The 27,862-nt window shown below is 36.7% G+C and overlaps 3 protein-coding genes and 1 pseudogene across 4 annotated transcripts in view; all 4 read left to right on the top strand.

The window, feature by feature from the left end:
• Positions 1 to 5,201: 5,201 nt before the first annotated feature.
• chchd10 (coiled-coil-helix-coiled-coil-helix domain containing 10) lies at positions 5,202 to 7,182 on the top strand. Its single transcript, XM_016229591.1, has 4 exons — positions 5,202 to 5,415; positions 5,998 to 6,232; positions 6,579 to 6,720; positions 6,973 to 7,182. Exons 1-4 carry the CDS (start codon positions 5,372 to 5,374, stop codon positions 6,990 to 6,992), a joined length of 441 nt encoding a protein of 146 aa, XP_016085077.1. The 5' UTR covers positions 5,202 to 5,371; the 3' UTR covers positions 6,993 to 7,182.
• A 1,929-nt stretch (positions 7,183 to 9,111) lies between these two features.
• On the top strand, positions 9,112 to 11,785 carry LOC107548781 (glutathione S-transferase theta-1-like). The gene is made up of 5 exons (XM_016229590.1): positions 9,112 to 9,520; positions 9,893 to 9,980; positions 10,382 to 10,532; positions 10,749 to 10,925; positions 11,036 to 11,785. The coding sequence occupies exons 1-5, from the start codon at positions 9,409 to 9,411 to the stop codon at positions 11,234 to 11,236; spliced, it is 729 nt and encodes a 242-aa protein (XP_016085076.1). The 5' UTR covers positions 9,112 to 9,408; the 3' UTR covers positions 11,237 to 11,785.
• A 1,842-nt stretch (positions 11,786 to 13,627) lies between these two features.
• LOC107548765 (P2X purinoceptor 4-like) lies at positions 13,628 to 15,794 on the top strand (annotated as a pseudogene).
• A 653-nt stretch (positions 15,795 to 16,447) lies between these two features.
• The window catches only part of idh3b (isocitrate dehydrogenase (NAD(+)) 3 non-catalytic subunit beta), a 13,625-nt gene continuing 2,210 nt past the window's right edge, over positions 16,448 to 27,862 (top strand). Inside the window, exons 1-11 of one of the 2 annotated variants that reach the window (XM_016229599.1) lie at positions 16,448 to 16,544; positions 17,605 to 17,778; positions 17,980 to 18,100; positions 18,254 to 18,314; positions 21,110 to 21,242; positions 24,725 to 24,858; positions 24,938 to 25,040; positions 25,122 to 25,268; positions 25,402 to 25,496; positions 26,054 to 26,114; positions 27,340 to 27,683. In XM_016229599.1, the coding sequence (XP_016085085.1) occupies positions 16,500 to 16,544; positions 17,605 to 17,778; positions 17,980 to 18,100; positions 18,254 to 18,314; positions 21,110 to 21,242; positions 24,725 to 24,858; positions 24,938 to 25,040; positions 25,122 to 25,268; positions 25,402 to 25,496; positions 26,054 to 26,114; positions 27,340 to 27,426 (1,161 nt within the window). In that variant the 5' untranslated portion in view covers positions 16,448 to 16,499 and the 3' untranslated portion in view covers positions 27,427 to 27,683. Of the gene's footprint in view, positions 16,545 to 17,604; positions 17,779 to 17,979; positions 18,101 to 18,253; positions 18,315 to 21,109; positions 21,243 to 24,724; positions 24,859 to 24,937; positions 25,041 to 25,121; positions 25,269 to 25,401; positions 25,497 to 26,053; positions 26,115 to 27,339; positions 27,684 to 27,862 lie in introns of those variants that run through there. The other variant, XM_016229600.1, reaches the window with a different exon arrangement.

The following is a 27,862-nucleotide window of genomic DNA, read 5'->3' as shown; positions in this document are numbered from 1 at the left end:
GATCAAAAGTGACAGTAAATATGTTTACTTTGATACAAAATCTATTTCAAATAAATGTTGTTCTTTTGAACTCTCTATTCATCAGAATCCAAATAAATAAATAAATAAAATGGTTTAGGTTTACAAAAAAAAATTATGCAGAACAACTGTTTTCAACACTGACATAACAAATGTTTCTTGAGCACCAAATCAGCATATTAGAATAATTTCTGAAGGATCATGACACTGAAGACTGGAGTAATGGATTCTGAAAATGTATCTTTACCATCACAGGAATTAATTACATTTTAAAATATATTCAAATAGAAAACAGTTATTTTAAAGGGTAATAATATTTTGCAATATTACTGTTTTTACAATTGTTTTAATCAAATAATTGAAATCTTCTTCAAAATTCTTAAAAAAAATAAATACAGACCCCCAAACTTTTAAACGGTAGCATATGATTCAGATTTACAGTTTACATTTGGCTGAAAAAAAAGCTGTAATATACTGTTTGACAGGTTCCATTGTGACAACTTACCCTATATAATGTGAAGCCCCTTAAGGCATGCTGAGATAAAGTGCATAAATTCTCTCTGCTTAGTCTATGTACATTAAATGTAGATTTCCTCGGGTGAAATCTGTAGAGAGTTTGAGCTTATTTAAGTATTTATCCCTTAGACAAGGTTCAAAGCAGAAAGATAGCCTGGCTCAGTGACTCGTTGTAGTTTTGCTGCTAAATTAGTATTTTATCTCCAAAAAAAGAAAAAAAAACACCCACAGCATTGTGAAATTTGATTACAGAGTAGAATGAAGTTGTGTCTGCAGTTATAGGTGGGTTAAACTGGTGCTACTGATTGAGACAAGTTCTTTGTTTCAGTGCCAAATGTTTAAAGCATTTATATATTTTAGGAGTGCAGCTCTTTAAGATTCAGTGGTTTGCATCAGGTGGGTATCACTAATGACGCTTGCAGAGAGAAAGTTAACAGTGGTAAAAGATCATACAACCACAAGCCTCCCTTTTCTTCCTCTGTACCCCTTGGGACTTCTCAATAATAAGGAATCCTGTGAAGAAATTACAATGCTGGAACCTTCACATCCCACCAGGATCATGAACCTTGATGGAAAGAATGCCATTCAGAAGCCTCTAATGAACAACAAAAGACTCTCCTAGTGAATGCATAAGTGTGTGTATTAGTTCATATTTGTTTTGCATGTCAGGAGATAATAATCTAGTGCTCTTATCACACAAGATTTCGCTTTATATGCATTCAACTTAAAGAGCCTTTAAGGTATGTATTTGATCATTATGTGTGTGCCATTCTTTACCAGTTGAACTACAGGGGTCCATATAGGCTCCATAACAGCATGCAGCCGTTAATTGTGTGTTTATATGTGAAAACTATGTTGATTAAGAACAATAAAGCTAATATTTCTAAGATCACGAGGACAAGGAGGTTCAAAACAAGCTTCTTTTGTGCTGTTGTCAGCCTCTTTCTTGGGTGCGGGGCCCCCTCAGTCTGATAAAATGCAAGCCAGACTCCTCAAACACTCCACCATGGAAGCAGCTTCAACCAGACCCCTGAGGCTCTATTAAACGTCACTCAGTGGACACATGAAAGAAAGCCCCATGGAAATGAATCATAGCCTCTACCCCTCTTCACCCTGATCCCTCCATCCCATGCGCCCGTGACCACAAGAAAGAGTGTGGTGGAGAAGGAGTGGAGGTTATAAAACACAGACTTTGTGCAGCTTGTTATTTAGCAGTGATGCAAAGTGATTGCAAGATGCAAATGTTGGCACAATAATATCACTGCGTGATACAAATTGTGAATACATCAGTCTTTGTATTTGGATCAACTTTTTGTTTCAAATGCATAAAATAAGCCTCTTAAAAGCTTTATCTAGAAAGACATTATGCAAGTATAACCTGACTGCTGACAATAGTCGCTATTTTGCAATTAACTACCACGAAACGAATAAAAAATGCAGTCCACAACAACATACTAAACATTTGTACTAGCAACAATTCAGCATTACAGTAATATTAATACTGAACTCATATGAGGTCATTTTCACTGTAACCGATAACTGTGATTCAATATTCACCAGATGTGTTTGTATAAAATGAGAGAGCGTTGTAATACTGCTAGGATGATGAAGAACATCAAACAGCTGAATGTTGCGTTCATCAGAATTAAGTATTCCAGCGTGTCAAACTGATTTATCTAAAGGTTGCAAATACACTAGATTCTGCACTGATTTTTGCCCTGATTTACAGTCTTGAGGAGTCGACACTTGTTGCTGAATGTCAGAGCCAGTCTACAAATTTGAGTTGACAAATTTGACAGAAAATCCCGTAAATGGGCACAGACTATAATATGAAGGATTTTTCACCACACCATTTTTAACTAAAAACAAAAACACTATTCATTTACATGACAAGGGTGTTTTGGGGGCCTGAAAACGCAAATTTTTGAAAACGGGTTTCAAAGTGCAAGTTTTTGAAAACAATACCATTATCTTCTCAGTGTAAACTACAAAAAACGCGAATGTGTGAAAACGGTGACGTCATGTGCATACATATTACATATTCGCATAGTGTTTCTTGATTAAATGACATTGCCAACTACTGGCCTGGCATGCATAATACAGCGCTTTAAGTCATTTTCACATATCTGTGTGAATGGGGATCATTTTGACAACGTTTGTCATTTGTACGTTTTTCATTTGCCAAGCGTCTCTTAGAAATGAGGTGTGTGTTACTGAGTGAGTTTGTTGTTTTCAGAACGACTTGAAAGTTTGATAGTGTGTGACCCTCATTCGTTCAGTGTATGATACCTCCCGTTTTTCCTCTGTAACCATCTAAAAAGTTGGCAAGTGTATGATGCCAATAGTGTTTTAAATTCAGTACAGATTTCGTTAAGCAATGTAAGTTATTTAGTGTAGTATATTTCAGCCATAAGCTTCTATTAGAATATTTCAAAGTATTTAAAGGGGTCATAGGATGCCCATTTTCCACAGGTTGATATGATTCTTTAGGGTCTTAATGAAAAGTCTGTAGTTTAACCATAGTTTGGTTAAACATTTTCAATGGTAGTGTAAAAAACACCTTTTTTACCCAGTCAAAACAGCTCTTTTCAGATCAAGCCGTTTTTGTAGCATTTTCCTTTAAATGTTAATGAGCTCTGCTGACCCCGCCCCTCTCTTCCGAGCTGCTCTCAGAGAGACTGTTTACTTCAGCTGCATTCATCGTGAAACTCGCTAATTAGCACATTATTAGGAAAGGCAATTGGCAAAGATTCATTACAAAACATTATACTAACTTCTTCTGTAGATGAGGCTGAATCATGAAACATTTGTACTAGCAGTTCAAACAACTTGTAAAAGTGCATGTAGCATCCTATGACCCCTTTAAAACTTCTGTCCACACAAATTACATTGCACTATTTACAAAGAATAAATGCTGACACAATCAAAAATCCTTGTGGCCAGGTAATTGCCAGTTCCCTTTGGTTTCTCAGGTCTGGGATCTTTTAATTTGAACTGCTTCTTAGACCTTGTGAATCATTCCGGAATTCACCAGGGATGCCTGTGGAGATCAGATGCACACAACCTCATCACAGACCATATGGACACAGTATTCCTATTGAGCCATAATGGTTCTTTAAATTCAATCTCATATAAGGCCACTAATTTAGAGGTGCAACAGACCACCTATCATGGTGAAATAAGGCAGAACCTTACAAAGCCTAATGCATGCTGAATCACTGCTTGCTCATTGGGAGGTGAATCATGCCAATTTAAGTAAATTTGAGCTCCCCCACACCACGCACTGAGCAGAAAGTATCAGGCCAGCTGTAACCACAGCACATTTTTTGGAAATTATTTGTGCTGTTTTTATCAACATGTTAATGTCCCTGCAAAGCATTTAGTCAAATTACACTTTTCCATTTCAGATTACAATGTCTTCTCAGATAAAAACAAGATAATAGAAGATGCCATGTGTGATTTAAGAAGGTAAAGGGATAGTTCACCTAAAAATTCTACAATTCTGTCATTACTCATCCTTATGTTATTATAAAACCTTTATGACTTTCTTGCCTAGAAGAAAAAAAAAGTTATCTATCAGAATGTCTATACTATGAAAGCAAATGGTGAAGATAGCGCCACCCTTCAGAGAGGAGGAAAAAATTAAAATTAGAGCTCGGGCATTTTGCTGCACAAGAAAAAATGTCATTCAGGTTTGAAATAGCATGAGGTAAATGTCGACTGAATGGTTATTTTTACAAGACACTCTGGAAAAAAAAAATCTAGCTATTAATAGGTTAACTTTTATTTTCCAAAAAGACAAATAGCTAGTATTCTTCCTGTTATTTACAAATGAAAAATGCACCATTTTTTAAAGAAACAATAAAATAATCTAATATAAAATCTCTATAAAATGCAGATGCTGTAATAAAACATAATAGATTTAAAACAGCCTCTGATGTTGTTTTTAAAAAAAAAACAATCTCCTCCCTCTATTTTGTGCAGAACTGAAATTGCCCAATTTTGACAGTTCAAAAGGCTCTGGGTTCACGGCGATGGCTCCAATACCAATATTTTAGTGCCATCTAGTGGGAATGCTTGTGACATAGTGCCTTCAAATATGTTTCTGTTTAGTAAAAATGTTTGGTCACACGTTATTTTAAAGCCCAATTCTTGCTATTAACAAACCATTAACTACGACTTTTCCCTCAATAAACTCCTAATTTGCTGCTTATTAATAGTTAGTAAGTTAGCTGTTAAGTTTAGGTAGCCTATTGGGTAGGATTATGGTCATGCAGGATATGCTTTATAAGTACTAATAAACAGTCAATATGTTAATAATAGGCATGCTAATAAGCAACTTGTTATAGTGAGAATTCGTCCCTTTACTAAAGTGTTACAAAAAGTTTGTTTACTAACATGAAATGCTTTCGGATTTGCAAACAGATGCAAGACAAAAAGACAAATAATTCTACATACCATTAAATCAATCAATCCTCTCACATGTTGAACGTAACGCACCTTATAAGAAAATAGTATTTTCTACAGTTCTACCATGGCGGTTTAGGAAATTTAGCAAACGCTTAAGGGTAAATGGAATGGTTACACATCATATATTTACATAAAAATAACTAATCGCATACGTCAAAAAAAAGAACTTCTTAATCGATGCTCTTTTCTAGAACACTGACGCGCGCATGCGCCACGAATGTATAACCACAAGGTCAAAGGCACGTGCGTCAACCGGCTGTCATTCAGGAGCCTGTCCGTGGATAGAGTGGATCTAACTACCTTCGCGCTTGTTTGCGACCTTATACGAATAATTGGGGATCGGTAGCGGTTACGATCTACTTTTGGAATGGCAAGAGGAAGTCGCAGTCGTCCTTCACCAGCACCAGCAAGGTATCTAGACACTTTCACTTGGCTGATAGTATTGTAACGCACACTGCGTTGGCGAGCTGCAAGCTAACTTTGACTAAATGTAGGGGTAACGTTAGAAGAGCATCATTCAAGAAAAACACCAGACTGCTCATAAAAACATTAGACTGAATGTTTGTTTGCTTGCTTATTCCTTTTGCGTATCCCAAAAACATCCAGAACAGTAGGTAGAAGGTCAAACCAAAAACATGTTATTCTTACTGACCAGGAGTGGAAAACCCTTAATATCTGCTTAGTATTCATTTATTTAAATGTATTTATTGATGCATAATATATGTCATTTGGTAGCCTATGACGCAAACCAGGTTTAAGACTTTATCTTCTTTCCATCTGAAGTTGCCAAAAGCAGCTCAAAGACATTTCTGGTTAATTTCTGATTCTGGTTCATGTAAAATATTCATTCTTTATATCCTATTTTCTATTTATATTCTTTACGAGGCATATGCCAAGATAAGTTAAGGAACTACTTTTATAGGATTTTATAGTGACGTAAGTGGTTTTATACTTGGTTCTTCTAGAACTTATTTCACCTTGTTTTCTTCTCAGTGCTCCTGCCCCATCCTATGCTCCAGCCCCCGCACCACCACCTCCTCCGATGGCAATGGCCCCTGCCATGGCCCAGCCCAAGCAGCCAGGTCTCATGGCCCAGATGGCCACCACAGCTGCCGGAGTGGCAGTCGGCTCGGCCGTAGGGCACGTGATGGGCAGTGCTATCACAGGTGCTTTCAGTGGAGGCAGCAGCAGCAGCTCAGAGGCACCCAAACCAGCACCCACATTTCAGGTGATACCTGAAAAATATTTCTAAAACATATTTCTCGGTGAAAAACATTTTTGACGAATCATCACAACTGTTTTTTTTTTTACAGAGTGTAACACTGCTGCCCACTTTTTCTGCAGCCATTGCCATTTAAAAATTGTAGTGGCCACATATATATATTTTTTTTATCATTAAAAAAAAAGGTTTTCAGGTGCAGTTTTACATAAGTTACAACCCTAGCATGTATGGTGGTGATAAGATTTATTTTTATGTATTTTTTTAATATTCATGAAGAATATGGCACAGACTAATAAGTGTGACTGGTTATATCCATTCATCTTGTATTTATCTGTTTATTAACGGCTTGCAGGAGCCCTCACGACTTCCACCCTCTCAGTCTGGCCCATGTCTCTTTGAGGTGAGGCAGTTTCTGGACTGTGCAACGACTCAGGCTGATCTGAGCTTGTGCGAAGGCTTCAATGAAGCTCTTAAGCAGTGCAAACTCTCACATGGTAAGCCTCCCGTCAACACAGACATTAGACATGATCCTCATCTAGGACTGAACTAACAAGCAATCGGTTATGTGAATCTCACAGACAACACAAAGAAATGACAAACTGAATAGTAATTTTGTTTATTAATAGTGCTTGACATTTTAGAACGTTTTAGAAAAACTACTCAAGAATGAAGTTAGAGATACACATGCATTTATGTACTAAAAAAACCTGTTCTTGGAATGACCTTCTGATATTTTGTCCCTTTAGGTGTAACATCTCTGGTGTGATGGAGAATGTGGAAGATCTAAACACTAAATGTAGTCAAATAAACTGTTGGTTCAGATTCTCGATATTTCCAGCAGTTAATGTGAATTACTTATGTTTATAGCTGTTAAATACACATTAGTACTTTAGAATGTCTGATCATGTAAATGAAGTTGTACAATTAAAGAGCTGCTATTTATCTTTTTTCTTTGTTATTCATGCCATTCATATGTCATAATCCGGCTCTGTTCTGTAGCTTTTAGGCACATTACATATTAAATGTGCATGTGGAACAATGTGTCCATTTTGATAGTCTTGTTTATGATTTACAAGTATCTAATAGAGTTACAAAATAAAAGCCTGATAACTAGTTATATCACACTCTTTCCAAACTGCATTTGCACGGCAGGTCTTGATTGCACAATCTCACTGTGTTTGTCTGAAGACAACCAAAAATATTGGCTGTCTTCATAAGATAATCAAAAATATTGATAGCATTTTTTTACTTTACACAAACAAGAAAGAACAGAAGATTTGATTTAATATGCAGCATAGAAACAATGTTTTCTAAAATTGCAACTATAGTAACATTAATTTTGATAAACAATCATTAACGCGACCTGTTTAAACCTCATTCATATTATTGCTGACAGCTCAAGAGGCGTGAAAGGAATTCAGCACGCTGACCAATCACAGAGCTCGGTGAATCTTTCAACCAATCATAGAAAGCGGTTTATCACAAGGAAGCATCAGAACCCTATCGGGTCATTCTCACACTTGTAGTCCAATAGTCAGCAGCAGTAAGTGTGAAATAATGCCGTTCATAAATGTGGAAACAAATTTACCTGCAAGCAAGTTTCCAGAAGACTTACTGAAAAGACTATGTACTACATTGGCTGCAGCTTTGGGGAAACCAGATGACGTGAGTATTGTAGCATTAGCTATGCAATGGTTCTCTCTCCACGTTAAATGTCTTGACCTTATAGTAATCAGAGATCTTAAAGCTCCGCCGTCATGTAATGCAATGGTTCATGTCTTCAGAGGATGAATCTGGTGGTGAAGACTGACCTGCCGATGATGATCGCAGGGTCTTGCTCCCCGTGTTTGATGATGTCCTTGTCTGCCATTGGAGTGACTGATACGGCGGAGAAAAATAAGGAGCACAGCGCCAAAATCTTCCAGTTTCTGAAAGGAGAGCTTGGGCTTAGCGATGACCGGTAAATTAATAAAAAAGACGGGAAAGCATAGCGTTGAAACACAATGAATATAATGGTTACTTACTTCCCTCAATATTTGACGACTACTAGTTATAGTAGTGCTTAAAATCTAATTATTCTAATCATTTGACTTTTAAATAAAACTTTTTACACATACACATTTAAAAGTTACAGTCATTCTCTCTGAAAGACAGACCAAAATATTGTTGATTGACGTTGCATTAATGGACATGTCTATTTTTGTCCAATAAAATACTTCCTGGAATTATAACGTCCCTCCTCCTTAATTAAAAATCCCTCCTGCCATTATAGCAAATCAGCATTCATTTTTCATAGGGGCATTATCTCAAAATGGTCATTCAGAAAATTGCTAAAATTAAAATGGATAAACAATAAAAAAAAAAGCTCTTGAATAAAACAGCTGTGTAATTCATTCAGGGGTTTTGGGATGATGTGGGTTCCGGGATCAGTAGTCAAACAGTTTGGATCTATGTTTCAGGGTTCAAGAAGAAAAGAACACTCAGGTCTTTTTTCTTTTTTTGCACATAAACATGTAATACATTGTAATTGTGTATACAATTGCTTAGTGTATACTGTAAAAACGGATTCTTCAAAGATTACTGGATTATGTTTTGCACGAAAATACAATTTCAGTCTTTTTACTTCAGTTAATTCAGTGTTACATGATGGTTCTTTGTAATTATTTGTGAAATTTACTATCAATTTCTGAAAATCCTACTCAATTTTTTTTTCAGTGTGTATAGACAATTTTACTGCCAAGCAAGTTTTTAGTCATAAAAGTAATTTATTAGTATACTATTTAGGCGTATGTAGGGGTATCTTCAATATCTTAGTTTTAGAGAAAAAAATAATGCTTTGACAGCAATTCTTCAAATTAAAATATAATCTTGTCACGAATAAAATACCCTCGAGTTCCGACAGAGAGCGCTCATTGCAAGAGATGCATGAAGAAAATAAAATGATTCAAACGTTTATTAGCTAAACACAGTTCTCGTTTTATAGTCGAACTATAGTGCTTACGAAGCTTGAGGTCATTCCGTGACCTTTATTGGGGGTTTTAGGAACACATGGTTTTAGGAGCAGAGTTCAACGGGGTGTGGTGTAAATTAGTTAGGCGATACTTGTGCAGCAGTACACAGTCATTTCATTGCAGTTTTCACTGGGTTGTGTTTTAGTACAGAAGTCAGATACTTGTCAGAAAATGTCTTTGGAAATTTACTTGGATTTGTTTTCGCAGCCATGTCGCTCCGTTTACATCTTTGCCAAGAAAAACAACATCCAGTTCGATTACAAGAAGATTTCGCTTTTTGAAGGTACGGTATCATCGTCTTATCTAAAACTTTTAAATGCAATTACATTGAATTTGCAGCATTCATCACAACTTCTTCATATAGGAAGGAAAAGCTTACAGACTTCTATGAGAAGTTCTACGTTTTATAATGAAATGCAACTGTCTTTTTTATGTAGGCTATATTTCTGTTACGTTGTGGTTAGACTACAGCACGCAATCTTTTATTGATATAGGCAGATGTGGCTGAATTCAGGTATTACAGAATTTAATGCTGTGTCACGCTGTCGTTCCTGCGTCTTTTGAGTTTTTACATTGTGCCATTTGTGTGCATAAAGGATCACTAAAATTATAACGAGTATTTTTCCAAAATGTAAATATGAGATCTGTCCCTCAGGTTATCAATATAGTGAAGAGTATGGGAAAATCAACCTTCTTAGAAAAGCACCAGCAATCAAAGATGGAGACTTTTTCTTGGCTGAAAGGTATGTCTATGGATAGTAAGTTGTTGCTTGTTTTCGATTGATTTCAAAGTAGTGTTAATAGTATTTCCCTTTGACTCCAAGGCCCTCAACTGTCCACAACAATATTCGAAGGAGCCTTAGTTTTTTTTATAAATTTTTTTTTTAAGTAACTAAAATAATTATGAAATTTTTGTTGCTGTTTATTTAAAAATTAATAATATTTATTTTTAATTATATCGTATTTTACTGTTTTTTAAAAGTAGTTTTTTGTGTTTAAATCATTTGAAGTCATCTTGAAGCCCCGTGGTTGAAACCACTGCTCTAGATAAATATGAATGTAAGAGTCCAGTTTCAGAGAAACCTGTTGTTTTGTGCCTCTTGTGAAACTGTTCACTGTGTAAATGAACTGTTATTTCCTGTAGTGTTGCGATTATGCTCTACCTGGCTGAGAAGTTCCACACTCCGGACCACTGGTACCCAGCTGACTTGCAGAAGCGTGCTAGAGTAAATGAATATCTATCATGGCAACACTCTGCCATACGTATACATGGATCCAAGATGCTCTGGTTCAAGGTGAGTGACGTTTATAAATTCTCATTCAAAGTTACTGTGGTGAACAGAACAGCATTTAGATTTCAGCAACTCCCAAGCTGATGGTTCAGTCCTGTTGCTTTGTGACCTTGGGACTGAAGCCTGCCTAGTCTTTAGAATTGCTACACAGTTAACTGCGCACTTTTTTAGTGTAATTATTTATAAATGGAATTAAGTACTTTTCTTGTATTGCTGTAGCTCTTGATTCCAAAAGCTTTAGGAGTTGAGATTCCCAAGGAAAAGATGGACAATGCAGTAGAGGATCTTAATGCATCACTGAACCTTTTTGAGGAGAAGTTTCTGCAAGACAGACCATTCGTTGTTGGTGATCAGATCTCATTGGCCGACCTGGTTGCTATTGTGGAAATCATGCAGGTATATATGCAGATTATTCAGTTTCAGATAAAGCAATATTATAACCTGAGAATTTAAGGCAGATAATATCTGACACTCGATTTATACTTGATAAGGCCTTTTTGTTTCAGCCTGTAGGTGCTGGTATGGATGTGTTTGAGAATAGACCCAAGCTCAAGGCATGGAAGGACAGAGTCAGAGCAGAAATTGGGGCTGAGCTGTTTGATGAGGCCCACCAGGCAATCCTCTATGCCCAGGAGGCAGTGAAAACCATGGACCCCAAAAAGATGGAACACTTTAAACCCAAAATTTTGAGATATTTCCTCTCATAAACAAACTGGTAGACATTGTTGGTTAAAACAGACATTTATTCATGAAAAAAAAATGACTTTATAATTTTCTAAATACACTTTCCATTTTGTGTAATCACTAAGAATGAAATCAGGTTAAGTTGAATAAGTTGACATATAGCTTTTGTCATATTTCAGTGAATGAATGCAATAATCAACCTTTCTGTGTTAACTCGACCTCATAAAAAGAAGCAAACTTGGAACGTTTCCAGCTGTGTTCGCTCTCAAATTCTGAATTGCTGCATTCACTGTGACCTTATCATTTGAAAAACTAGGCAATAACACAGACACTCAATACAGCATTGTTTCAGAAAATCACTTGACACCCATGGGAAGGAGCTGGGAGGAATGTTTCCTCCCTCTGTGTTTATGGAATGTAATCAGATATTATATGATTTCCTGCAGAATACTCCGCATGATAAGGAATAGCATTTTGTTAATTTCTTGTAGAGAAAAGGGGTCCATTCAGTCAGCAGCATTTCCATTAAATCTCTCTAATATTGTCAATAAATGTATCTTTTGTTATCAGTCTCAGTGGTGTATTTACCCTCTTCTCTACAAGTTAATTATTCTGGGTTTTTTCCCGCTTAGTTTCTCTTATTTATTTGTATTTTATTTTTCCATGTTTACATAGTACTGCATTAAAATTAACTCTTGTTGGGCTTTGTGGTTTTCTATTAAGAGGAACAGATAGTAAAAACTGGAACAATAACTAAACAATTACTCAATTTCTCATACAAAGCCATCATATGGTTAATCCTTATTTGGATGTCAACAATTGCTTTAAATCTGTTCTTGAGTTGTACATGATCTCCAATCTCAGAAAGTGAGATGACAATTTAGTGGGAAGTGTGTAAGTACCTCTCTGTGGCATCGTGGAAAGTCACAATATCAACAAAAGATTGTGCTTTCAGCGCACCCTGTCTCTGCCAAGTCTCTGCCAATTTCTTTCTGAAATGCATCACTAAAATGAACCAAAACTCAGTGAATCCTTCACACACAGACATGAGAAACATATTTATGGAAAGCTTGAAGTGTCTACTTTTAAATGAAGTAAGTCTTACCTAAAACAAATATTCTCTGATGAAGTAATCCGTATGACAGGTTTATACTAAGAATGTTTTAGAAATGGATTAAATCTTTTAGTCAAGTTGCTGTTTTCATACCTTTGTAATAATTTTCAGTCAATATTAAATTACTGAAAGAACTACAATTTTCACTTTGAAGTGTTTTATTTTTAGATTTGATATGTTTTCAACGTAACTTGAAAGTAAAGTAATTAGTAATCTGATTACTTTTTACATTCAGTAATGTAATCAAATTACAGTTTTCAAGTAATAAGTCATTTGTAATCAATTACTTTTTTTGAGTAACTTACCCAACACTGTTGGAGCATTGGGATTGCTAGGGCTTAATGAACTAATTTTTGTGAAAATCTCAAATTTGAATAAAATATAATTGTTTTAATTTATAAATTTTTTTGGCGTGTAGCTCAAAATTAGCCCGTGCGCATTCCACCTAATTTTGCCAGCACGGGTCACGTATGTGTGTTGGAGCAGGATTGGAACAAAACTCTGCAGGGCTCCGGCCCTCCAGGAATTGAGTTTGACACCCCATGGGCTAGACGATTTAAATGCACACTAACCTCACTGGTGCCACCACCTTCATGGGTTATGAAGAGGATATGGCTGCACCTGCATGCTCATACCTTGTATTGTGTACGCTGTTTACTCAAGGGCTGTGTGCAACCTTTTGGCATTAATATACACAGATTTGAACAATGTCTTTTGGGCAATCAGTGTTGGGTGTAACAAGTTTGCTTTAATGATCTTAAACCAGTGGTTTTCAAACTTTATAGGTTCAGAGTCATTCTGACTTGTCATAGTTCAAGGGCCCTCTCTAATACGGGCTATGATTTTTCCTCTTATGCTGAAAGTATGTTTTCATACTTGTTTAATCACTGAAACTAGGACTGTCAAATAATTTAACTTGATTAATTACAAGTCATTTCAAATAGAAATAGAAATGACTTTACAAATCAGGAAACTAACTTGTATTCAAAACTGGTCACACTGGTCAACTAGCATTTAACATTTCAAAGGAAACTTAACATGAGTAAATATCAGGTTGTTTGGAAAAGTACAGAAACCACAAAATTTGCCTATACAAATATGCTAACAGTTGCACGCTGCATTAAATAATGTCAAGTGAGAACTCAGTGGTGCTGTTTCTCCTGATTTTTAAATGTGATTTAGCAGTTTACACTGTCTTTAAGGAAATTAAAATTTTTCATGCCTCTGGCATTATTCAGTTATGAGGAAGCATATCTTTTTTTAGGTATTACTTGAAATCACATGCTTTTAAATGTTTCAGGAGGATGGATAACTCTTTGTGCTGACCAATATGATCTTCACCCCAAATCAAACACAGTCCAAATGTGCTGAGGTGAGTCATTATGGGAGGCATAGTGCTCTTTTGTCACTTAATAAAAATTATGTGATTAAAACAAACATTACTCGCTGAAATCAAATACCAAATAGTTAACTGATTTTAATGTAATTGTAAAATGTAATTATTTTAAACAATAGAGAAAAAAAGCTGAACCAACAAGTAGCAGAATTAGAGAATACTGCTTGAAATTTTCTGTGTCAGTATCTTGTATCATGTATCTTAATCTTGTTTTAACTTGAGTAACTTAGAATCCGACCCCAGCATCCATATGCACTTCTCACAGGGACTGCAAAAGGGGCTTCAATGATGCTCGTGGAAATGGTATGTCTCAGTATATACATTAAATGCAAGATGACACTAACTGTGACTTGTCATCTTTGCAATCCCATCTATTTGTCTGTTTTTATTCACAATTTGTACTGTCCCAACTTTTTTGGAATCGGGTTTGTACATAAAACATTTTATTTTTACAGGTGTTCGGACAGGCAGATGTGTCAATTTACAATGACACGGTGAAGACTTGTGAAGTGCTGTCCTGGTGTCCTTTTGAGAAGATTGTTGAACCTCCAGAGTAAAATCCTAAACGTTGTCTCAAAATGTGTAGTGTATTTATTTATTTATTTTTTCCTTCTTGACATCTCAGTCCACCACTTCTGGCAGATGCTGAAAACTTCACTGTGCTCATAAAGAATAACATTCGTTATCCCAAATTTCATTTCAACAAGTAAGCTTTTTAAATGCATTGTTTTTGTTTTTACTTAGATGGCTGGGAAAAAAGTCAGTGGATTGTCTGTTGATGTTTTAAATGAATGAAACATGCTCCTTATGTCCTTACAGAAAGAATATCCTTATAAATAGCTCCTACTTGACACCGTGTGTGTTCAGCCGCAAGACAGACCCTGACTGCCCAATCTTCAGATTCAAAGATATTGTTGAAAAAGCCGAAGAGGATTTTCAGACTATGGCAGTCCATGTCAGAGACTTAATTTATGTTTATCTGACATTGCTGAATTAAAATGGTCTTAATACTGACATTAGTAAATGTTTTAATAGCATTTTGTGCACTTTTTCCCCCCCTTCTTCTTAGGGGGGAGTGATGGGAGTGCAGATCTGGTGGGATTGTAACCTTGACATGCCACAGAGCTGGTGTGTGCCTCGTTACACTTTCCGCAGACTGGACAACAAAGACCCTGAAAATAACGTGGGCCCCGGGTACAACTTCAGGTAGGAGGTGTTTGCAGTTAGTAAAAGCGGTTCCTGAAAGGAAGTGAGGTTGTATTAAATGAGTGTCCTTTGATTACATCTCTACAGATTTGCTAAATATTACAAGGACATTGATGGCACAGAGACCAGGACACTTATCAAGGTTTATGGTATTCGCTTTGATGTCTTGGTATTTGGCCAGGTGAGAGACTTTAACCTTTGTAATGTTATATATTATGCAGGATCGCATCAATGTAGGTGTTTAACACATACTTAACACTTTTGTTTCTAATACAGGCAGGAAAATTCAATATCATACCAACACTTCTGAATATAGGTGCAGGCTTGGCACTTTTAGGCCTGGTACGTATGTCTTTTACTCATTGGAATACAATAATTTCAAAAATTAGAGCTGACTTTTCGGTGCATATTTCAGTGTCATTTTAAACAAGGCTGCATATTAGAATGATTTTTGAAGAGTCATGTGACACTGAAGACTGGAGTAACGACTGCTGAAAATTCAGCTTTGCCATCAAGAAGATACTACATTGTAAAATATATTCAAATAAAAAATATTAATTTTAAATTCTAATAATATTTCACAATATAATGTAGAATAAATGCAGCTTTGGTGAGTATAACAGACTTGTGGCCAGGTGAATGTTATCTGTGATTGGATTGTCCTGACATTTATGAAAAGAAAGCAACATTACAAAGAGCAGAAGTATACATATGTTGATGACCTTGGACTTGTGAGTATTTATGCCCTCATTGAACATACAAATGCTTGCTACACTTCTTAATAAACCTTTTTGTTATTTTAACATCATCTTAGTTAACTTTCTGTAATTGCTGAAGTTGTCTTGTTATTAAGAAACTAACATGAGATTTCTTTCAATTAGCTATCCAGTGAAGAAACAGAAGATCTTCAGGCTACTGATTCTACACGAATTCTAGGCAAATTCATAATGAAGTTAATGTATTTCTCAGGTTTACAAATGCTGTTCCAAATGAATAGTCAGAGTAATTCAGTAAATAAAAAAATATATTTGGATAAAATTATCATTGTGATTTATTTACTCACTAGCTTTTTAAGGAAACATAAATGTCTCTGAAGAGGGAAAAAGAAAAAAAATGCAAATACTAATGTTTTAGATCCATTGACTGTTGAGTTGTTGAAGGGGCAAATAAAAAGTCTATCATTTATATTATACTATTTTATATTACGTCGTTTGTTCACCTTCTAAAGCAGAGGTGCCCAAACTCGGTCCTGGAGGGCCGATGTCCTGCAGAGTTTAGCTCCAACCTGCCTCAACACACCTGCCTGGAGGTTTCTAGTATGCCTAGTAAGAGCTAGTAAGATTAGCTGGTTCAGGTGTGTCTTGAGGGTTGGGGTTGGATCTAAACTCAGCTGGACACCGGCCCTCCAGGACCGAGTTTGGGCACCCCTGTAAAGTTTACCGAGGGCCACTAGTGGGAGTCGAGAAGCACTGCGGTAACACTTGCATCCAGTAGGGGTCAGTAGAGAAACACATACCTCACGATTCCTAGTTCAGGAGGAAGAGACCCTTTTTCTCCCGTTAGTTAGTGCATGATGGCGGCCACGTTGAGAGGGAGTCTCGTAACATTGGCCAAGGTGAGTATTGAAAAACGATACTGTCCGTTTATAATGAAATATTCCTCATTTGTTTGTCTGAGTCACACGGAAAATACAAAAATTAACTAGGAGACGAACAGCGTTATTTAGATGTATAAGACAAGTCTGGACTGGAACACATTGGGTGTAACATTTGATACATAGTAAAAACATGAAAAATCAGATGACAGCTCACAGGAGAGGTCCCTTAGGACTTACAGAATTATATTTTTTTATTTAGTGGCGGAAACGGGCTTCCATACTTAGAAATTGTCTGGATGTAGAGACTTAAATAATTTACCTGGACCTCCATTACATCCATTTACACAGCGGTGGTACTATGGTAAACTGATGTTATATGGTAATATGTTTATTTATATTCTGTTTTTATGTTTTAATGGCATGAAGAAGCTTTTATGTATACTATACAAACTAATGAAAGAGAGAAAATTCAAATGAAATAGTAAGATTGCTGGTATCATACATTACATTATAGGCTTAAACAGATAGAAAAAAATACTACCTATCAGATTGTGCTACCAGCATCTTATTCATGTGGTTTGAGGCTTTTTTTTAATGTCTATACTATACCTACCCTTACCCTAAACTTACCCTTAAAACAACGTAAATATTTTTTTGTTAGCACAATCTGATAGGTAGCATGTTTCGTGGGTACACCGGAATAATAACATGTATGCAAAATTGCTAGAATTATTCAACGCTTATTCAAAATTCTATTAAAATAGATAGAAATAATCTATTGTCAGTGCTGTCAATAATTTTGTGAATTGATGCAAGGGGGTTGTTTTCTCTTTATTAGTAAACTTAAAATATTCCTGGCCAACATACAGTATATTGAATTATCACCATCTGTGAAGTGCAATTTCAAACCGTACAGCTGGTTCACAAACCTATTTCTGACTTATTATAGTCCTTAAACGGTCATGTCTGTTAAATGTGTCAAATGTGTCTGTGACACTCCAGAAATAAGAGTTTGTTGATCATCTCTATCATGTCCACCCATAATAGTACTTGACCTGTGACATTTTTGACCCCTCAGGGTCTGAGTGGTGCCCGGTTGCAGCCGTTGTATGCTCGCTCTTTGAGTTTGACCTCCAGTCAGAATGTTTCGGAGACTCCCCCGGCGCGGGCTGACAGCACCTTTAAGGTCACCATGGTCCCTGGAGATGGAGTTGGACCTGAGCTGATGACTGCTGTCAAAGAGGTTTTCAAGGTACTGATGCACTTTCTCAGTCATGTTTTTTTCAGACACAAGTAAACTTTAACACTGAATATGATATAATAGGCTTTAGGGTTAAACATCTAACCATTAGTGGCCTTCTCATCCTTCATCCTGTGTTCCAGCTTAGCCCTCTTTCATGCCTTATACTTGCATCTCACTTGTTCCTACTGCCTTTTTCGCCTCATCCTCTAGGCAGCTGATGTTCCTGTGGAGTTTGAGGAGTTTCATTTGAGTGAGGTGCAGAACATGGCCAGTGAGGAGAAACTGGAAGATGTGTTGTCCTCCATGAAGAACAACAGAGTCGCCATCAAGGGTAACATTTTAACTGCTGATCATGTCGTAATATTTTGGCTGTCAATTTAAAATGTTAAATTAGTGCAAGCTTATTTATATTTTGATGTACTGTACTGACAAATGCTAATTTGGCATTTAAAAGAAATGTTGATTCAGTTCTTTCTGTGCTTAGGAAAGATTCACACTCCTATGGAGTACAAGGGTGAACTGGCATCATATGAGATGAGACTGAGGTACTTCTTTAAAGGGGTGGTTCATTGCGATTTCACTTTTTTTAACGTTAGTTAGTTTGTGTGTAATGTTGCTGATTTGTGCATAAACAATATCTGCAAAGTTACGAAGCTGAAAGTTCAATGCAAACGGAGATATCCATTTATTAAAATTCTGGCAGTTTAATGCCTACAAAAACAACAAGTTACTTCCCGGGTTCATGACGTAACAAACCCAGATAAACCCCGCCCTCGGGAAAAGGCAACAAAGGGGGCGAGGCCATGCTGCACTGCTTTAGAGAAGAGGAAGAGAAAACTAGAGCTGCACGTAAAAATCTATTCATATATGAATCGCGATTCTGTCTTCTAACGATTCTTATGGATTCACAAGTTTCAAAATCAATGTTCTAAAGCAGCGGTTCTTAATACTGTTCCTCGCGTCCCCCTGCTCTGCACACGCTCTGTATTTCTCTCTCTCTCTCTCTCTCTCTCTCCCTGCGTCTCAATGTTCATACTATCTATCCTAAATAGTATGTGAGATTAGAATAAGTGTGTCCCAAAGCATAGTATGTTGAAAAGAGTATGCCAAAAGTCCCCGAATGGTCTACTATTTCAGGTCGATTTTTGAAGTGTGCATCCGTGCACACTCTTAAAGGGTTAGTTCACCCAGAAATGAAAATTAGTCCATAAATTACTCACCCTCTTAGTCATCCTAGGTGTATATGACTTTCTTCCTATTATTAATATACGACTAATATTAACTTTATTTGCCCCACAGGGGAAACTGTTACTAATGATGGAAATAAACTGAAATATTGTTATCAACTCATCCATACGTATTCATTTTAATAATCTTTATAATAATTCATAGGATTTTACATGTGGCTTGAGAAAATCATGCCTATTATTTTGGTTTGTGAGATCGGAGATCGCACTGCACACGTGTACAAACATTCAGGAGGACACAAACTTCTTGAGAATGCTGCCCCGTGACTTTTATTAATAAAATGGATTAAATAGCTTACTGGAGAGACGCACAGACGCAGGTAGGCTAATTCACACAGGCAACTGTCACCTCTCTCTCTCGAATAATAATTAATTCAAGTAACTCAATTTTATAATTAATTCAAATAAATGTGATCTTACAGCACTATTTCTGATCTAAAGCGGGCAGAAGTAGTGAATCGATGTGTTTTTGTAAGAAAAATATCCATATTCAAAACGTAATAATCACTTCAATGTAGCTTGCTCCAACAGTCCTACACGGAACAGCTCCGGGCTGATTCAGCAGAGAGACTTTTTTTTGGGCGCTTTTTATTTAACTTCTTTTGGACTGATGCATGCAACACCCGCTGAGTGCCATGAAACACCTTGGAAGATCAAAGACATTTTTTTATGTAACTCTGACTGGATTCGTCTGAAAGACTTGAGGGTGAGTAATTTATGGGCTAATTTTCATTTTTGGGTGAACTAACCCTTTAATGGCTAATATTGCGCACAATCCATTGCGCTTTGGTGAAGGATTCTGTCCAGAACTACAAACACGAATAAAACGTGTTAAACTACAAACATGGTGGATGTGCGCGACCGGCGGTAGGTAGAGAGGCTTAGAAAAAGGGGTTTGAGTTACTAATATTCAACATTTAACCTGGTAAAAAATATTTATTTAATGTTATCTGTGTTATATTTCATCTGCAACAGCAAAGTAAACTTTTATAAACATCCGTTTGGTCGTTAACTTTTAAATGCATGATTATGCATAAAATATAAGCAGAGTTCTCGGCATGAAAGACCCGCGACTGGCAGATCAGTGTGCTACTTCTTTTCTCTCCAATATGGTAGAAAGTTGAATGAAATGCAATGTGGAGGATGTTAAGTGTGACAAGATGATTGACAGGCCAGTTTACAGTGACAGGGTGCGTGTATCTATGCCACAGAGCGTCCGTTAAGATGCAGTTGTATGACATGATAGTATGTCCCAAAGCTTGCCTACTCTTCTACTACATACTCAAAAGTGTGTACTTTTTCTTCACCAAAGAGTACATACTTTAAGGGTGTAGTATAAGTAGGCACATTGAGACAAAGCATCTCTCTCATTCAGCTCAGCTCCGCTCCAACAATGAACTGTTACAATTATACACTTATTTTCACATAGCTATGAGAAGCATTAAACATGGACGCGCGTGCAGTTGCCGTACTGTATTAAAGCTTTAATCAGGATAAAACCCTATAATCTAACATAAGCAGTAGCATTTACAAATAACAGCGTATCTAAAAGTATGAGACCACAACAAACAAAAAACATAGGCCTACCATTAAAAACCGTGCTTGCACAGGTTCTGCACGATCCTCTTCAATTTCGTCTGCTTCTCAAACTGATAAGCGATATTAACGACATCATTGTTTACAACACAACTGGAGCACATGCCGCTGAGGGGAGGGGCGGGATGTTTAGACGCGCACTAGAGACGGTTGAGCCAATCACAACACACTGGGCTAACTAACCAATCAGAGCCCATCGCCTATTTCTGAGGTTGGGGCTTCATAAAAGAAGGAAATGATCAGCACGTTTCTCAGAGAAGGGACAGAGTGGTGTGGAATAAAGGTAAATTATGTGGGGAAAAAATAATGTTTCTTTTTTTTTTAAACGAAGCATTAACATGTTAGACTGCACCCCATAAACACAATCAAGCCTAGAAAAAAAACAAGTGAACCACCCCTTTAACATATGTCCGTTGCTGCCTTGTACTGCTCATGGTACTGATAGTTTTTGATTGATTGGTTGCTTGATTGATTATTTCTTGTTTTATGATGTACAGGAGAAAGCTGGACCTGTTTGCCAATGTGGTTCATGTGAACAGCCTGCCTGGATATAGCACCCGCCACAATAACCTGGATCTGGTCATCATACGGGAGCAGACAGAGGGAGAATACAGCTCTCTGGAGCATGAGGTATTTGTTGTGCTTAAAAAATTTATTTCTGTGTGAGGTACATACGTTTAAGGTTTTGATCATCTTTCCCTCCCATGGGCTGTTGACCAGATATTTGAGACATTGAGTTGAACTCGTGAACCAGTGTTAATTTCTTGAATGAAACTTTATTTTGAGCTAATTGTTCTCAATGAATTGGTTGATCCGATTCACATATTGGGCTGAAAGATCCAACAGATCTGGAAGGAAACATTGTCAGTTATTTAAATTTAGGTCTATTTCACACGCAAAGCTTACATATTGCTTTGAAATATAACATGCATCACATGAGCTTTTATGATGCTTTGTGTCTTTTTTGTTTTTATGCTGAGGGATGTGGTTACTATCAACTATCGTGATATGAAATAAAAAAAAAGAAAAAAATCTGATATTTTCCTTTTGTGTTTTACTAGAAATAGTGCAGGGGTTTGGAAAAATGTAAGGGTGATATGATGACACATTTCACCCAAGAAGTTAAAATGATTGCTTTAACACAAACATCTTATTTAGCATGATTCATCAAACATGTAAAGACAATCTAAACTCTTTTCTACCACTTTTGCTTTAACATAAATGATAGTTTATTGTCCCTTTCTAAAACAGAATCTGCAAAAGTAACTTTTGAAGCATATTATTTTCTGATACAATATAAGGGTTGATTCTGTTTTTTTGTTTTGTTTTTTTTCTTCTTCTAACATGTTGGTGTTCTATCTTTCACTTGGCTGTTATAAGTTGTACTGAGTAAATACAGCTGGTTAAAACAAAAACTGTGTCCGTCTTCATTTCAGGCTGCAAAGCAACAAAATGTGATTTATTTTAAAGGGGGTGATTCTTTTCTATACCCACTGTAAACGTCGACTTAAAAAAAAATTCTGAAGTCATTTAGATCGTCCCCTACATTACCAGGCAAAAGTTTTTTTTTTTAAAGACGTCTCTTATGTTCACCAAGGCTTGAATGAAATGCAATGTGGAGGATGTTAAGTGTGACAAGATGATTGACAGGCCAGTTTACAGTGACAGGGTGCGTGTATCTATGCCACAGAGCGTCCGTTAAGATGCAGTTGTATGACATGATAGTATGTCCCAAAGCTTGCCTACTCTTCTACTACATACTCAAAAGTGTGTACTTTTTCTTCACCAAAGAGTACATACTTTAAGGGTGTAGTATAAGTAGGCACATTGAGACAAAGCATCTCTCTCATTCAGCTCAGCTCCGCTCCAACAATGAACTGTTACAATTATACACTTATTTTCACATAGCTATGAGAAGCATTAAACATGGACGCGCGTGCAGTTGCCGTACTGTATTAAAGCTTTAATCAGGATAAAACCCTATAATCTAACATAAGCAGTAGCATTTACAAATAACAGCGTATCTAAAAGTATGAGACCTCAACAAACAAAAAAGGTAGGTCTACCATTAAAAACCGTGCTTGCACAGGTTCTGCACGATCCTCTTCAATTTCGTCTGCTTCTCAAACTGATAAGCGATATTAACGACATCATTGTTTACAACACAACTGGAGCACATGCCGCTGAGGGGAGGGGCGGGATGTTTAGACGCGCACTAGAGACGGTTGAGCCAATCACAACACACTGGGCTAACTAACCAATCAGAGCCCATCGCCTATTTCTGAGGGTGGGGCTTCATAAAAGAAGGAAATGATCAGCACGTTTCTCAGAGAAGGGACAGAGTGGTGTGGAATAAAGGTAAATTATGTGGGGAAAAAATAATGTTTCTTTTTTTTTTAAACGAAGCATTAACATGTTAGACTGCACCCCATAAACACAATCAAGCCTAGAAAAAAAACAAGTGAACCACCCCTTTAACATATGTCCGTTGCTGCCTTGTACTGCTCATGGTACTGATAGTTTTTGATTGATTGGTTGCTTGATTGATTATTTCTTGTTTTATGATGTACAGGAGAAAGCTGGACCTGTTTGCCAATGTGGTTCATGTGAACAGCCTGCCTGGATATAGCACCCGCCACAATAACCTGGATCTGGTCATCATACGGGAGCAGACAGAGGGAGAATACAGCTCTCTGGAGCATGAGGTATTTGTTGTGCTTAAAAAATTTATTTCTGTGTGAGGTACATACGTTTAAGGTTTTGATCATCTTTCCCTCCCATGGGCTGTTGACCAGATATTTGAGACATTGAGTTGAACTCGTGAACCAGTGTTAATTTCTTGAATGAAACTTTATTTTGAGCTAATTGTTCTCAATGAATTGGTTGATCCGATTCACATATTGGGCTGAAAGATCCAACAGATCTGGAAGGAAACATTGTCAGTTATTTAAATTTAGGTCTATTTCACACGCAAAGCTTACATATTGCTTTGAAATATAACATGCATCACATGAGCTTTTATGATGCTTTGTGTCTTTTTTGTTTTTATGCTGAGGGATGTGGTTACTATCAACTATCGTGATATGAAATAAAAAAAAAGAAAAAAATCTGATATTTTCCTTTTGTGTTTTACTAGAAATAGTGCAGGGGTTTGGAAAAATGTAAGGGTGATATGATGACACATTTCACCCAAGAAGTTAAAATGATTGCTTTAACACAAACATCTTATTTAGCATGATTCATCAAACATGTAAAGACAATCTAAACTCTTTTCTACCACTTTTGCTTTAACATAAATGATAGTTTATTGTCCCTTTCTAAAACAGAATCTGCAAAAGTAACTTTTGAAGCATATTATTTTCTGATACAATATAAGGGTTGATTCTGTTTTTTTGTTTTGTTTTTTTTCTTCTTCTAACATGTTGGTGTTCTATCTTTCACTTGGCTGTTATAAGTTGTACTGAGTAAATACAGCTGGTTAAAACAAAAACTGTGTCCGTCTTCATTTCAGGCTGCAAAGCAACAAAATGTGATTATTTTAAAGGGGGTGATTCTTTTCTATACCCACTGTAAACGTCGACTTAAAAAAAAAATTCTGAAGTCATTTAGATCGTCCCCTACATTACCAGGCAAAAGGTTTTTTTTTTAAAGACGTCTCTTATGTTCACCAAGGCTGCATTTATTTAATCAAAGTACAATAAAAACAGTAATATTGTGAAATGTTATTACAATTCAAAAACTTTTTTTTATATATATTTGAAAATGTAAAATATCCCTGTGATGGAAAAGCTGAATTTTCAGCATCATTACTCCAGTCTTCAGTGTCACATGATCCTTCAGAAATCATTCTGATATGCTGATTTGGTGCTCAAGAAATATTTCTTATTATCAATGTCAAAAACAGTTGAGCTGCTTAATATTTTTGTGGAAACCGTGATATATTTTTTTCAGGATGTTTTGATGAATAGAAAGAACAGCATTTATTTTAAATGAAACCCTTTTGATCAACTTAATGCATTTTTTGAATTGCATTAAGAAATTTATTAATTTCTTTAAAAAAAAAAAAAACACTCTAGTGTACATCTGCATTATGAGCACCTCTGTGTTTGTAGAGTGTTTCAGGAGTGGTTGCATGCCTGAAGATCATCACCAGGGAGAAATCTCGCCGCATCGCTAAATTTGCATTCGACTACGCCACCAAGAAAGGCCGCAGCAAAGTGACTGCTGTCCACAAAGCAAACATTATGTAAGTGGGGCAGGATTATTCTGCCATGCAGTTTTAAAGCTAAACCCATTGACACGCTCACCTTGGATTATCTTTGCAGGAAACTTGGGGATGGTCTCTTCCTGCAGAGCTGTGCGGAAGTGGCTGAACTTTACCCCAAGATTAAATATGAAAGCATCATCATTGATAACTGCTGCATGCAGGTATAGTTTCTTGTCTTTTATTGTTAATGACCAGCAATGAGAATGGCCTATATAAGTAGTATATTCTTCTGTGGCCCACAGCTGGTCCAGAATCCTTATCAGTTTGATGTGCTAGTGATGCCAAATCTCTATGGCAACATCATTGATAACCTGGCAGCAGGACTGGTGGGCGGAGCCGGTGTAGTTCCAGGCGAGAGTTACAGTGCAGAATATGCTGTGTTTGAAACGGTTAGTGACTAAATCTTGTTTTTCATTCCTTTCATTATATATCAACTGTAACAGTTACAGACTCAGAATAAACTGCTTTGAAGTGTGTATGACAACTTAACAGTGATTCCTGTCGTCTTGTATTTACAATCAGGGAGCCAGACATCCCTTTGCTCAGGCTGTCGGCAGGAATATTGCAAACCCTACTGCTATGCTCCTCACTGCATCCAACATGTTGAGACACCTCAAGTGAGTCGTCCTCTGTTGTCCAGCTTTGATATTCCATATTTACTTTGTTTGACAATCATATCTTGTTTTTACTCTTTAAATTTTACCTTTAATCTGTGTTGACCACATATTCACATTCAACATGGTTTTCATCTCTTAATTCGGACAGCTTGTCATCTGAATTTGCCTTTTACATGTTTTGTGGTCCTAAGTTTGTAATAATTAGGATTTAAAAAAAATATTTTTAAAAACGTTTTTGAAAGTCTCTTGTGCGCAACAAGGCTGTATGTATTTGATTAAAATACAGCGAAAATTTTAAATTTGCATATTTAAAATTATAATTTATTCCTGTGATACAATAGCATAGCTTATTCCAGTCTTCAGTGTCACAGAGGAGTAAATTAAATGTTAAAATCTATTCAAATAGAAAACAGTTACTTACATTTTTTTTATCAAATAAATGCACCATTAGTGAGCATAAAAGACTTCTTTCAAAGACTTTTAAAACAATGTTAATTATTCTAAACTTTTGACCAGTCTTGGTAATTGTATTTATGCAAGTGGGTTTTTTCTTTCAGTCTTGAGTATCATTCAAACATGGTGTCTGAGGCTGTCAAGAAAGTCGTCAAGCAGGGCAAGGTAAGAGATGATTGTGTGTGTTTGTGTGATCATGTCTGAATGGGAGAGAAAGGTGTATTGTGTGGCTGATAGAAAAACATTGAAACACACTTTCATCGTATGTAAGATGCATATAGTTCAAGATGCCAAGTTTATTGTTGATGGACGTTTATGCATGTAAATCTGTATAGTCCTGGTGGCACTGGTTTTCATACTAATTGGTTGGTTTCCCTTTGCAATTGGCTTTGGATGAATGACCCTAACCACAACACAGCACTATATCTTTAACACTGAAACACTTTATTAAATGAATAGTTTTAGGATATCCGGTTTTGTTTCTGCATTACACTTTGGTTGAAGCCCTCTGTGTTTTATGTGGGCAGTTGGGGCTTTTCGGTTAATTTTGTGGGTTGAAGTTCTGCTAACTATCAGACTTCGTCTTTTCTTTTATGTCTGTCATCTTATTTAAAGACCTCATGTGATAGTCTGACAAGGGCCTTTTTCTTTTTTCGTCTTGACACGTCTTTTGCCACAGCCATATCACCCTGTAGACCAAGACTGGTTGCCCACTGAAGCTAAGCAGGGTTGAGCCTGGTCAGTACCTGGATGGGAGACGGACTATACTGTAAAAAGCACCTTCCTTCGGATGAGACGTTAAACCGAAGTCCTGACTCTCTGTGGTCATTAAAAATCCCATGGCACTTTTCGTAAAGAGTAGGGGTGTACCCCCGGTGTCCTGGCCAAATTCCCTCCACTTGGCCCTTGTCAATCATGGCCTCCTAATAATCCCCATCCATTGAATCAGCTCTATCTCTCTCTCTCCTCTCCACCTGTAGCTGGTGAAGTGTTACAAAAAAATAACGTTCAAGCATTAGCACAACTGAAGACAATTATGGTTTGCCGTTGCCAGTCAAAAGCACATGGTATTTTTAATAGAGGAATTGGGCTAACAGACAGAAACTAAAAGCCACAAAATACCAAACCTGATTTCATGGGATCTTGAATCCATTATTATTATACATTCAGTTCATTAACACAGATGTCCCTCAGTGTATACATTCAACTTCAGCTTTGGCATTTTTAAATAATTTCCTCCTAATGGAAACTCTGTCATGCAGCAAATTCTAGGCCTCAATTTTGTGCTTGTCCATAAATTCTGATGTGGTCTTCACCTTCCCTTTCTCCACCTTTCCTCCTCTGCCGTCTCATCCTGTTCTGGGTGTACGTGACCGTCTGTGTGTCCCAGGTGAGGACGCGAGACCTAGGGGGTTACAGCACCACTGGTGACTTTGTCCGTGCGGTTGGGGCCAACCTGCGCCATCGGACTGTTTGAAGATGCTTGCCAATGTCTATCCCGGATCACATGCCACTTCTGATCTGAATATGTTCAAAGACGATTTTAAAGCAGCCCTGTCATATTATATTTTCTTTCTCCTTTCCCATTTCTTGCTTTCTTTTTCTCTCCTTTTTCTGGCTGGTTACTGATTTCTGTTTCTTTTAATGCATCCATGTACATTTATTTTCGTATTTGTTTGTCACAGTATGCATTTACATTTAGCAGACGCTTTTATCCAAAGCGACTTACAAATGAGGACAATAAAAGCAGTCAAAACTAACAAAAGAGCAACAATATATAAGTGCAAATGACAAGTCTCGGTTAGCCTAACGCAGTACACGTAGCAAGGTGTATGTGTGTATATATATATATATATATATATATATATATATATATATATATATATATATTTTTTATATACACACACACAAAA

Source organism: Sinocyclocheilus grahami, unplaced genomic scaffold (assembly GCF_001515645.1).
Source record: "Sinocyclocheilus grahami isolate Dianchi unplaced genomic scaffold, SAMN03320097.WGS_v1.1 scaffold355.1, whole genome shotgun sequence".
In the NCBI taxonomy this organism is placed as follows: Eukaryota; Metazoa; Chordata; class Actinopteri; order Cypriniformes; family Cyprinidae; genus Sinocyclocheilus; species Sinocyclocheilus grahami.
The sequence above is the reverse complement of the archived record's forward strand: the minus strand, read 5'-3'. Positions and strand labels throughout refer to the sequence as shown.